Genomic DNA, 13183 nt, shown 5'->3' on the forward strand with positions numbered 1-13183 from the left:
GCTTGCAGGAGTTAGACACGGCCTCAGTGAGTATCTGAAAAGGGCCTTGTGAAGAAATGCCATTTAATCATTTAAGTCTATTGACTTCATTAGGGCTTTCCCTCATTTAGGTGGGGCGGATCTGCTATCGATCACCTATCTACAGTCACTTAGAGTAGTTTGCATTCCAACTTAAATGAGCCAGCATATCCACCAAGAAAAGCGATGTAAGTTTCTCTTTCATTTTATTACAAGTTTCCTTTGCCTCAATATAGCTCTTCATGTCAACACCACCGAGCCTTACAGTACCCAAATAAGCTGCTGTTTTCAGGGTGATCCCCCTCCCATTTTCCCAATCACTTATCTGCACTTGAAACAAGCCTAACCATTAATTTGTCCAGAAGAGGCCCAAGAGACAGAATGAAAGCCCATGGATCGCTTCCCTATAATTTTAGGACTTTCTTTCAAAACGAGCATTGGGGCTCAGGGCTCCCCCACTGCCAGGTGACTACAGAGGTAAGATGCAGAATGAAGATGCAGATGTTTTCCATTCAGGAGAGGAGAGTTTACGACTACAGTCGGGAAAGTACGGGAAGGTAGACAAGATGGTCCCCAGCCACGCACCCAGCCGTGCGTTCTGAGGCGGTGCTCCATCTTCTAGTGGCTGTACTCTCACCTCTCCTTACATATGTTACCCCAGAAACCCCCTTTTCTACTTGGAACTGTGCCATGTTCCAGTCTCTGAGAACCAAGAGCCACACACCCCCGCCCCCTTGCTCAGTACTGGAGCAAGGGATGGGTCTGCCTTTTGGTCACTCCTGTTGGCAAGGTTGAAATTTTGATTGTATTTGGAAGTTTGTATTTTCGTTTTGACAAAGATTTTATAATACTGTGTAGTGGACACAGGAATGAGGTGGAGAGCTTGCTAGGAAGTTACAGAATTCCCCTCAGTGTTTTTCTAGTATAAAATCAACCTCGTTTTTGTTCTTTCTGTAATCCTCCTCACTCCCTGGCTGCCTTGGAAGGACTGCCAAAACACACTGACAGAGGATATTTGCATGGTATTTATCATCAAACCATAACAAAAAAATTCACAAGAAACCTCAAGTAATTTCTTCCCATAGCTTCTCCAGGGATTTTGCATTTACTCCTAAAATTTACCCTAATGTCGTGCAAATATCTCAACCTTCCCTAAGGTTAGTTAAACTTTTCTCCATCCAAAAAGAGAATGTTAATTAAAAATGTTTCCTCATGGCTATATGTATTTTAATATTGGTAGATAAATTTCTAGATCCCTTCAAGTCATCAAAGCCTCTCTTTTCTTTTAAATATGTTAGTCAGTCTTACTAGTCATGCTTATTAATGACACTTTCATAAATACCTTTAAGACTGTCTTGGGAAAATATTGATTTTTTTTAAAGGTAGATAATGAATGTTAGTCTAAACTGACTTTTAAAGTAATTGCCTAAAAACAAGCAGGGTCAGCAGAACTCTAAGCGAAAAGGAACCGTTGACTGGTTCAGGAATCAGTCAGTTCCCATAATTGAGTTGCTTAGAACATGTTCTCAATAACAGTAAGAGCGATTTTTACTTATACTTTACAGGTTGCCGAGTTTATAATGTGACCCCGATCCTGATTTTTTTCTCTTGGTTCCTTTTGCCATTTATTTTATGTATTTAGAACAAGAAAGCAGCTTCTCTGCTACCACTAATTTAAAATCTGGCATGTTTTCAATTTTCATTAAAAACTGAAGACATATATTTTAATATTATTGGTAAGCCACCTTGGCAAACATTAACATAAATAAGTAACTCTTTCGGAAAAATCTGGCTTTTATTCACATTGCTATGTCAAGGCAGAGGAAACAGAAGCAGAAGTCATGTGTCTGACTTAGCTGTCTTCTTCACCCTTGGGGAAAAAAACAAATCCTTCGCTAATTGTTGATAAGACAGAGCGATATTTAATTTTGCATTTTTTGAAGCTTAAAGGTATGTGAGTTCACACGACTACTTTGTATAAAGTGGACAAATAAATATCAGCATACATATATTGGCACCAGATAGCTAAAAAGTGGGAGGGGGGGATGATCTTTTTCTCAAGGTACAGGCACACAGCGACTTCTCAGAGCCTCCCAGTGGTGTAGAGCCATGTATAAAGCCAGAGAAGGGCCGTCAAGAGCACCAGAGAAGTTTCTTTTCTTGCAGAGAATTAGGCGTCTTGGTGGTCTCTCCACCCCTGCTCTTATATGGCCTTCTCTGGGGGAGCATGTTCAAATACCAGTGAGAGATTCATGCTAAAAGCTTTAGAAGAGAGAAGAGAAGAGTGAATGGGAGGTGGGAATTTGTAGCAGTCTGCAAGATCAAATATCTCTCTCCACAGCAGGAAGCAACCCAGTCCGCGATGCCATCTAATTTTAAAGTTTGATTTTGTATGAGAGGATTGTGAATATCAAGATCCAGAGGCTCACAGTAACCTTTGAATGACTTTGCCGTGCAGCAGTGCGAAATGACGCAGTGTATTGGCTTTTAACTCCCTGGCTGAACAAAATGTGTTCATCTTTCCCTTAACCGTGTAACCTTACTATCTGGAATGAGCGTTGCTGTATTTAGGACACGGACTTTGCTCAGCAGTTCATACTTTCTTTTCATAGAAAGCCATGAAACAGTCAGTGTTTGCTTTGGATAGTCATTGGGTTTCAAGGTTTGGTTTGCATATCTGGGTCAATATACCTGGGAACTTATTTGAAATGCAAGTTCTCAGGGCCCACTACAGAGTCAACAGTCTGTGTTTTACCAAGACATAGACGAAATCTTGTCTAACTTAAGAACCTGTACTAGTAGGACTCTCTCTTTTTTGTCTCATACTGCACACACAGCATGCCTCTGAGTAATATCATGGAATTACTTCACACGGGGTTGCCTCCTGACCACTTCAGCCTGAGTTTGCTCATCTCTCCTTTGCTTGCTGGGTGCCATTTGCAAATGTGAACCCTTTAATGTTTCACAGCACATTCAATCTTTCTCTTCCACATATGTGAACTGATAGAGGTGTGGACCACGTGTCTCCAGTACTTACTGGGAAGTCTAGAGCACATCTAGTGCTGGATAATTCAAAGATCACAGCAAACTCAGAGCCTGGGACTCCCCATTTGGGCTACTTATCTTGGGTTTGGTTCTAAATTTTCTCACCTGTGAAATGAACCAGCTTGTACCTCTTTGGGTAACCTTAAAGTCACAGCAATCTATACTTTGAATTAATTGCTATAATCAATTTATCCATTCCCTAGGTAAGTCTAGAGAGTTTCATCTGTATTCTTTTCAATTAAAAAGTCAAAATAACACAGATTTCTGGTGGGAGAACCACACATGACGATTAAGAAAAAATATTTTGGAGGTGCCTGGAAACCACAGGCGGCGTTGCAAGGAAAACAGTGCTTATTAAATATTTGTTGAGTGAGAGAAGGAGGCACGCAGGAAGAGGTTAGGAGTGGTCGTTATTTCTAGCGGGAACTCTTACTGCGAAGTAGAGATGGCCGCCCCTAATCACAAAGACGAAGCTAATAAAATCCCAGCACTGATGAGCCAGGAAGGGAAGTCCCTCTTCCATGTGCACACCTGTGATGGGGTGTCACCCTGACAATTCCTGTCATCCTGGCCACTGCTCCCACTCTTCTTAAATTTTTTTTGTCATTGATTTTTAAAAGTAGGAATTTACTTTAAAAAAATGATCAAACTCATGATTTGTATGACAGATGTCTGACAGAAAGACCAAAACTTTCCAGCGTTTAAAAAAAAAAAAAACAAAAAACAAAAAACAAAAAACGGACTGAGACAAACTAGAGGAAAATGACTTGCTCCACGGTAGCAAGTAGGTAACAGTGTGTGTCTTGAGTTCTGACTGCATTTTCCACTCCTCTGTGTTTGCTAACACTTCACTTCTCACTTTATGTGGGAGATACCTGATGTTCAAGCTTGCATGGCTTCCAACCTTATCTTAAAAAAAACTCAAAAATTTCAAACCTTTAATTAAAATCCCTTGTAGGAGAACTAAGAGGATGTTGGGGCTATTAAACCACAAAGAAAACAATGCCTATCTTAACCCAGTCAGAGGAATCACACTGCTGTGTTGTTGGCTCAGGTGATATTTCTACTGTAGGACTGGATTATTTCTGAGGGTCCATTTGCTGTGAGAAGACGGGTTCTGTCCATGTGTACTGAACTGTTATTTTAGAGGGGTATAAATCCCTTATAGGATTCTGCAGTATTCATCCTACACACTCAAACTCTGCTGTTTGCATTCAGTGAAATATCATCAGGAGATGAATTGCAGGGCCAGGGGAAAAACCGAAACTGTAGGGTACCTTGTTTATAGTTCTTAAAATGATCGAAAATGAAATCCAAAGACAGGGTGGCATAGGGACCAATTACAGGGCATGGTGCACCATGTAGCAGAAGAGGGCAGGGCTTTACAGGACTTTTATTCCCACATATCACTGGAATTTTTATTTTCTTAACTGTGCTTCCCAAGGCAATTTCATGAGAAGGAAGGGTGTAGGTAGGAAAGCCCAAATTTTCTAGCCTACAAACTGGCGCCATGAAGATGTAGTGAGGCTAATAATGATTCACACAATTACAAAAGAAGTTTCTAGAAGACCTGGAGGCAGACATCACATTTCTGGACTCCCAGCCCATTGTTCTTTCAACTACATCACAGTGATTCAACATGAGAGAGAAAGACTCCATCTCTGTAGCTTTTGTTTATCATGCTTGATTTAATAACATTTGAAAAGGACCTAGATGCTGAAAAGATCACAAGGACATGAATAATTCTAAATGCCACATTATTACACTATAAAGTCAGTATTAAAAAAGCCAATTAAAATGCCAGCTTTAGTGGCATATATTAAATTTTTCCTTCTCTTTATGTCTGTGCATTTATTTTGCAAATTTAAATTTACTTATTTGCTGAAAGTGTCCCTACCTTCACGGATCTTATACCTTTTTAATCCTTTCTTGGACCTGCCTCTCTCTCTTTCTTTCCTCTGTTTCTATGGTTATCCAGACTGAGTTATTGCATGTCATCATGGCTAACTTTGGTTGGTTGTCAACTTGACACACATGGGGAGACGAAAGCTCAGTTAAGGATTGCCTTCATCAGATTGACCCATGGGCATGTTTGTGGGCATTTCCTACATTGCTAATTCTTGTAGGATGGCCCAGCCCACCATGGGCAGCACCATTCCCTAACAAGAGACCTTGAGCTGAATAAGAAAGGAAGTTTAATGCGAGCCTGAAAACAAGCCAGCAAACAACATTCCTCTGTTGGCTTCTGCTTCAAGCTCCTGCCTTGGTTTCCTTAGCTTCTCTCAGTGATGGAGCTGTAAGCTAAATAAACATCTTTCTTCCGAGTTGCGTTTAGTTGTGTTGTTAATCGTAGCAACAGAAACCAAACCAGGACAACGGGGAGAAGGAAGAATTTTCTTCAGATTCTGTCCTAGAGATGTTTAACCTTTCTACTTAATATACAAGGACTGCATTTTCCTAATTTCAGTTTTCTTATTTTTTAATCGTTTTAAATGCACTCAATAAATTATAACTCTTGGGAGCATCTTGCAAAGATAAATTATTATGAGTGATTATTTTATTGGATATTCTGATTGCATAGTAAAGGAAATATGTCTTAACCGGAACGTAGAGTGAGAGGCCAAAAAGGAGCTTCATTCACGGTTCGTTTTGCTTTCTTATTTCACAAACTACTTGTTTCCCCCCCACATGCTTAATGACATCCTCCTACATGTGCTCCACTTCTTCAGATTAAATGAAATTGTGTCAGCCCTTGGTAATATCCCATCCCTCACAGGCTTCCCCTCGGAACCCTGCCTGCTTGCATCTTTCTCGATACACAGAGCGAAGAGGCTGGGTCAAACTACTTCTTAATTCACACTGCTGATCCAAACCACTGTTCCCTGTTTTACAAGCTCATTCATCATGAATTCATTCTCTAACTCAAGAGATGACCTGCTTATGAACGACCAGCACTACATAAAGCTCTATGCATGCTGAGGAGACTATGGAGAAAAGCAAACTTAGTATCTACCCTGAGTCTCCACTCTGTAAAGTTTCTGAAAATTTTTATTTGTGTCTTTCAGACGGAGTCTTGGACTCATTGTGTAGCACAGGCTGGCCTCAGACTCACCATCCTTTGCCTCCCAAATGCTAGGATTAGAGATGCGTTCTGCCATGCCTGGCTTTAACTGTAATGGTCTGAAGTCTAAAGTTACCTTTCTATGCATCATGCTTTAGTGCACTGTCTATATAGTTCAAGGAAAATGACATATGTCCAATGACTATATTTTGTCCAGGCTGTCATTGATCAAAAGGCAGTAGTCCTTCTAGGCATGGTAGGACTTTAATCCCAGCACTCAGGAGGCAGAAATATTCAGATCTCTGTGAGTTCAAGGCCAGTCTGGTCTACATAGTGAGTTCCAGGAGACCCAGGGCCACATATTGAGATCCTGCTCAAAAAAGTCAAAATAACAAACAAGCAAACAAACAGGTAGGAGTCAATACCCAATTGTGTTTAAACCCTGCCCCCTCAGTCTTGGTACTTCAGTAAGCTCCAGACAGTCCAATCTCTCAGAACCAGAACCAGGAACATCTGTGCCCTCACTCCCCATCCTCATCATTCAGTTCCTCACTTCTTAGAGTACTTCACTGATAACCAAAAGCAGACGCACCTCTCAGTCTTCTCTGGGCACTTGCCTTAGTTTACCCTGGAACTATCCTTTCGTTCTTACCCCATTCTTACCGTAGCACACTAAGAGGTGTTCCTTTCTTATCTATGTATTTGCAACAGTACCAAACATGTGCAAAGAGACTTAAACATTTATATGCTTAATCACAGGCTATGTTTTCAAGGCAGAATAGTCTTTCTTGATGATGACTGAATTTATACACGGTCCACAGCAATTACTCTCCATTTCTATTTGAAAAATCATCAGGACTCCTACTTACTTGATGGTCGCTGAAGATCTCTTTTTCTTCTATCCACTTAAGAGTACAACCTACATGATAGAGATCTCTGGTACACTTTGAATTCGGTCAGTTCACTTCAAATACCACTTTCCTCTCTGATCACACTACTGAGACAAAAACACTGGGACCACAGTTACCATCGGGCTCTTCTAAGAGCTTCCTCAGCCTCCTCTCATATTCTCTTTGCTGTTAGTCTCTGTGCACACAGGCATGCTCAGGAGGCTCCTCTCCTGAAGAACTTGCCTGGAAATCTTCAGGCATCGCTCTATTGCTCTAACATATAATCCCAGTCCTCTGTCAAGAAACTCTGAAATATACAATACTTTGCGCTTGGACCTACATATCTTGGTGTACTTCCAATGAAGCAATTTAATACATATATGCATTATTATAAGTAAAAATAATAACATTGGTTAGCAATGAATAAATATTATATCTTAATAGTGTGTTAAGTATTCGGCACACATTCTTCGTGTGTCTTTTCTTTCGGTCACCTGATTACTCTGTGCTCATTGCTTCCTCCATGATGCAGAACAAAATACCTTTACACTTAGTAGGGTCTCAATAAATGACTACTGACTTGTAGAGCTAATGAAGAAACAATTATTTATTTGCAAATTTTGTCTCCCTGCTATTACGGCTATCCCCATTGCCCTATAAAATTTTATGTTCCTTAAGGGCACATATTAAATATTCCATTTCTTTAAAGTTAGCCCTCCCTCAAGCATCGGTTTAAATTCTGTCTGCTTAAGATGAATAATGAAAGAAAAGAGTGTTTGTTTCTTGGTGGCCATTCAGGCTGAAGGAAAAAGGACAAATCCTGATGGTAGTCAGTAGTGAAATAACAAAAAAAAATGACAATTTTATCATTATTATATATAAATACTATTAAATCTTCCTCTTCTATAATTAATTTAAGGATGCTAGTTAAAGATGAGGTGAGAAGACTTACTGGGTAGATGCAGGTGGTTACTAAGAGGCTTCCTAACTTGCTTTTGTTACTTGAACCTCAAATGCTACAACAGAACCATGGACGACGGAGTTGTTCAACTGGATGTGGAATGCTCCAGGATGTCAAAGGCTGTCAAATTTGTCAATGGCTGTGGATCTGGCTCAGTCAGTAAAGTGCTTATCATGCAAACAGGGACCTGAGTTTGATCCCCAGAACCCAGGTAAAAATGCTGGGTTAGCCAGGCCTGATGGTGCTGGTGAGGCTAAGGCAAGTGTATCTCTATGAGTTCAAGGCCAGCCAATGAAACATTGTGAGGCCTTGATTTTACCCCTACCCCCTCATTAGATGTTGGGTTCGGTAGCATACACTTAGAAGTACAGTAAGGAGAAGGAGGCAGGTAGATCCTTGGAATCTGCTGGGCAGTCAGCTAAGCTTAGCCTAATCACAAGTTCCAGGCCAAATGAGACAGAACAAAACCACAGCAAAAGAGCAGTGGACTGTTTGTCAAGAACAACATCCAAGGTTGACCTGTGACTTCCACATGCATTTGTACACACACACACACACACACACACACACACACACACGGGGTTGGGGGAGCCCAGGGGAAAAGCAGAGGTTCATTTGTTGTGTATTGTATATGGGAAAGCTAGCACAGATGACTCAGTTTGGGATCTTCAGTACCAAAGCCAGGAAAGGGAACATGTGCTTATCCAACCCCAGTGCTAAAGGAGTAAGACTGGACAGCAGTAGATACCTGAAGCCAAGTGGCCAGCTAGTCTAGCTAGATTAGTGAGCTTCAGGTCTAAAACTGAAGGCGGAGAGCAATCATACCAACACGGATCCTTGCTTAAACATGACCATGTACATGTGTGCACTCCTACTCCTGTGTACACATTCACACTAATTTGTACACGAATATCACATGCAATTTTTAAAAGATATATTTTATTCTAGAGAATTTAATGTGGAACAGATGTGAAAGAAGGTAATAGTTATGCCACCCTTTTTATTTGTTTGTTTGATTTTTGTTGGCTTGTTTTTCACACAGGGTTTCTCTGTGCATAGCTCTGGCTGTCCTAGAATATTATCTGGGTAGACCAGGACTCCAGAGAACAGGAGAAGGTGGTGTATTAAGAAGAATTTTCAAGAACTTGGGCTGTATTTCAGTTGGTAGAGTGTTTGCCTTGCATGCACGGCACCCAGAGTTCAAACACAAAATGACTTGAAACAAGGAAGAGGAGTAACCAGGTACATGCCTGTCATCTCTGTACTTGGGAAGTCACTAGAGTCAGGAGGACCAGCAGTTCAAGGTCATCCCACTGACTGTGCAGGTAAACATGGCCTAGATACTGACTCAAGATAGATAGATAGATAGATAGATAGATAGATAGATAGATAGATAGATAGATAGATAGAATTCAAAAGAAACGGCACATTGTTTCAATTTTAATTAACATAAACAAACGCCAGCAGTAAAACATACTAAACTTAAATCTGAGGAAAAAAAGGAAAGCCATCTGACTCGTTCTCCTAGAGGATCAAGTCTCAAGTTGAGAAGTGCCTGTAAATTTTGAATCACCAGGTCCAATGTGCTTGCTCAGCAGTTAATTATTTGAGGCTTTTAATTAAGCTGGCCACTTTCACCTCTATAAAACCTTTCTTTGCTTCAGGAAAATTTTCTTTTCTCTGTCCCTGTAATCATTTTTCTTCTGGGGGATTTGATTTTTCTTTCCACCTTCCAAGAGGCCCATTCTCAACTCTCTACCTCTTTGAATAGATCTGTTCTTTACTGTAAGTCTCACATTCCTATCATGTTAGATACTACCCGGATATATTTGCATGACTCTCATGCCTTCCCCAGTTCTTAGGTTTCAATTAAAAGTGAGAACAAACACCCTCCACTCCCCCCACATACACATATGCACTTCCTTGTATATAAAACTCTTATGTGAAAATACTGTCTGAAGACTGGTTCAAGATCTTCTCAAAGATGAGTAGATCCAGAAATAGCAAGTATCAATGCATGTGTGCTCGTGCACACACACACACACACACACACACACACACACACACGTTCTCTTGAACTACTTTACCTATACCGGTTAGTTATTAAAAAGTCTTACTGAAAATTCCTAAGACACTTCACAACCTATGACAAACTTTTTAAACAATCACTTCATGGCTGCAAAACTACATAGTCTACATGGCTATAGAGTCTGATTTTCCTGAGACATCATGGCAGTACAACATGACCCAACTTCTCTTCTTTCTTCTTATGCTGTCTTTATGTCTCAAGCAGTTGTCTGCAGTTTACAACTTCATTTCCCATAAATTCACTTTAATTTAAATATTTTCACCCATTATCTCTACCTAGATACTATTTTCTTCTCTTTAACCTATATTCTACTTCTTCCTTCCCTTTCCCTTCTGGAGCACTGAAAATGTACTTAGTTCAAATTCAACTTCCTATATAAAACCTAGGCAAATTTCCACTTTGCAGGATCTTGTCTATCTCTGTAATTCATAAAAGTATGGCTCCTCTCATTTAATTTATCACTTATTTTCACTTACTGCTTATCATTTTTTCATGTGAATTAGACATTTCTCCCAAATTAAATAATAATCATGCCTTAGTCTTCTTTGCCCCTCTTCTCCCACACATGCACAGAACAGAGACTATATTGAAAACACTCAATGAACATGTATTGATTTATTTATTGACTGAATACATATGAAGCCTAAGAAACACTGAGTATTAGGAGAAAAGCGATCTTAAAGCTCGGTAAAAGGGTGTACAAAATTGATTTGTAAACCTCCCGGATTGGAGTAATTTTTGTTAACCTCATGTTAGACTCAGGTATATACAATGGATGCTCAATTGTCACCTTGTTACACTTTCAGTGGTCAGGAAGGAAATGAAATCAGCTTTTATGAATGCTTGACGCTGAGACAACATTTTTCTCTAAAGAAACCTGAGGCTGTTTTCAAGCCCACAAACTGGGAGTATTTAGAGAGTCCTTAATTCAGGGTATATTATTATTGTTATTATATTTTACATAAAATCATTTGGCTTTCTATGTATATAGAAACAGTATCCCAGCAACATAGAATATTAAAACTAGAAGCATCCTGAGCAGTCAATTAGTGCAACATGCATTTTACAGATATGGAGACTGAGTTCCAAGAGGAGAATTGATTTGCCTGAGGTTGTAATGTAGGCATTGTTCAAGCTGCCTCTAGAAATTAGAATTATCAGTGCTCTGGTCTATGATTTTTCTAGAACCACATGGTTGTATACTTTGAGCTTTGTACTCAACTTGACATTATTCAAATGAGTAAAAACAGGAGTTTCTTTTTAAAATTGTTTCACTTACACCCAAGGTAGTGAACCCATATCTCTTAAGTTATTAATAAGCGTATGTGCAGACAGCATGAGCAGTATGTTATGATGCAGAGTGACTTAAGGGAAATGTGAATGTCATCTTAATTAAAAGCACTTCTGAAGCCACATAAAGTACATGCTTTTTTCATTGGCACGTTGAATGGAGACAGCTATGCGATTTTTTTTTTGTTCTTGTTTTATTTTTAGGGACTGACTTTGTGCTGGGGACTGTGTTGACATTAGTAACGGTGTTACGATGGTGTAGAGGATTGTTTGAGACGTGAAGATCCACCGTGTCCACAGAGTGGATCTATGTTACCTTGTGCTGGGAGAAGAGATGTTGTTAGGGGGAGAACATGGAATGTCACCCTTAACCTCCCTTCTCCAGCAACAGTAGAGCTAAATAAACCATTGCCTACTGTTGGGGATTTAGCTCAGTGGTAGAGCGTTTGCCTAGCAAGCACAAGGCCCTGGGTTCGGGCCCCAGCTCCGAAAAAAAGAAAAAAGAAAAAAGAAAAAAAAAACCATTGCCTACTATCTCCTGAGTGGTTATTCATTGGTTTTATTTAAAAATGTGAATTGTTAATTCTTATTTAAAAGTCTGTCTGAGAAATGATATTTGATGCCTCTAGTAGGCACAGAGATTTAAAAGTGAGAGGAGAATTTAAGAGATGTTAAATTATTAAGTCTTACAAGGAGTGTTTTGGAAATTTGGATTTGGGGAAGATATTTTGGAATTTGTATTACATCATATCACTTGAATTCTCAATGACAGATATCAAGTAGTAGGTAAGACCAGCATATTATATTATGATTTAACAATTATTTTTGAAGTAGAAGTTAAAACTAGAAAGTCATACAAATCATGTTTGCGAGAGGGTCCATTCATAAAATTCGATACTCCTGAGCTGTAGAGGCAAGTTAGGGTATAAGAATGAAAGACAAATTTGCTTAATAAAATAAGAGATATGGTAAATTCAAAATTGAAACAAAAACCAGACTTCTGAAGTCTAACTTCTTGTTCATCATGGAGGTGCAAATGGACGGGCCTGTGTTTTATCAGATCCAGGAAACCCACATGACACAGAGCAAACATGGTGTTGCTGTGCAAACGGAACTTACCTGTACCATTGTTAATTGTGGTCTGGATCGTGGCTTCTGGCCCCAGAGCATCATAATCCTCCTTCATTTCTTCTGTGGGGGGAAAATTATCTTTAGCATTTGGAAATTATAGAAAGACTTACTATTCTAAGCATGCCAAACATAGGAACAAGGAGGAGTCTTTCAAGGGAAACAGAAAGGCTTCTTGTAAACCTCTAAACAATAGCTTTGTTCAGGCAACTGAATGAATTCAACAGTGCAGGCTGCACAAGAACTTATTTACTTTAAGCGTTACTGCAAGCTGTGAAAAACAGAGGTGCTTATTTGAAGCAAACGAAGGGCTTTTCTTCTGGTGGCAGTTCTAGTGACAAACAGGGGGGGAGATGTTATGTTTTTTTCGATAAGAGTTGAGTCAAAAGTGACTCGAACTTATGAAGAGACACAGTAGCTGCTGACTCTGGATGCTTACTGGCAAGCCAGAATCTCTCATTTTTCTTTCGTGGTCTTTCTCCTCAGTGTAGCTATGATGGGGTTAGTATAGGCAGGCATCCCTTTAAACATCCCCAATTCTGCACATCATAACTTGGAATGCTTAGTTTTACAAACTAACATCCCAGATGTATTAAAAATATCCATTGACTGTTTTACATAAATTTCTAAAGTCTATTTCTCATACCCCCTCCCAATTCTATAAATAGCTTTTTGTTTTGAGCATTTATGCCTCCACAGGC

The 13183-nt window shown here is 39.6% G+C and overlaps 1 protein-coding gene across 2 annotated transcripts in view; it reads right to left on the reverse strand.

The window, feature by feature from the left end:
* Zeb2 (zinc finger E-box binding homeobox 2) overlaps window positions 1-13183 on the reverse strand; it is a 130296-nt gene that overhangs the window by 23023 nt on the left and 94090 nt on the right. For both annotated transcript variants that reach the window (NM_001033701.2, XM_017591687.3), the window contains one exon: window positions 12474-12545. In NM_001033701.2, the coding sequence (NP_001028873.2) occupies window positions 12474-12545 (72 nt within the window). The remainder of the gene's footprint in view (window positions 1-12473; window positions 12546-13183) is intronic.

This window comes from Rattus norvegicus, chromosome 3 (genome assembly GCF_036323735.1).
Source record: "Rattus norvegicus strain BN/NHsdMcwi chromosome 3, GRCr8, whole genome shotgun sequence".
NCBI classification, from domain to species: domain Eukaryota; kingdom Metazoa; phylum Chordata; class Mammalia; order Rodentia; family Muridae; genus Rattus; species Rattus norvegicus.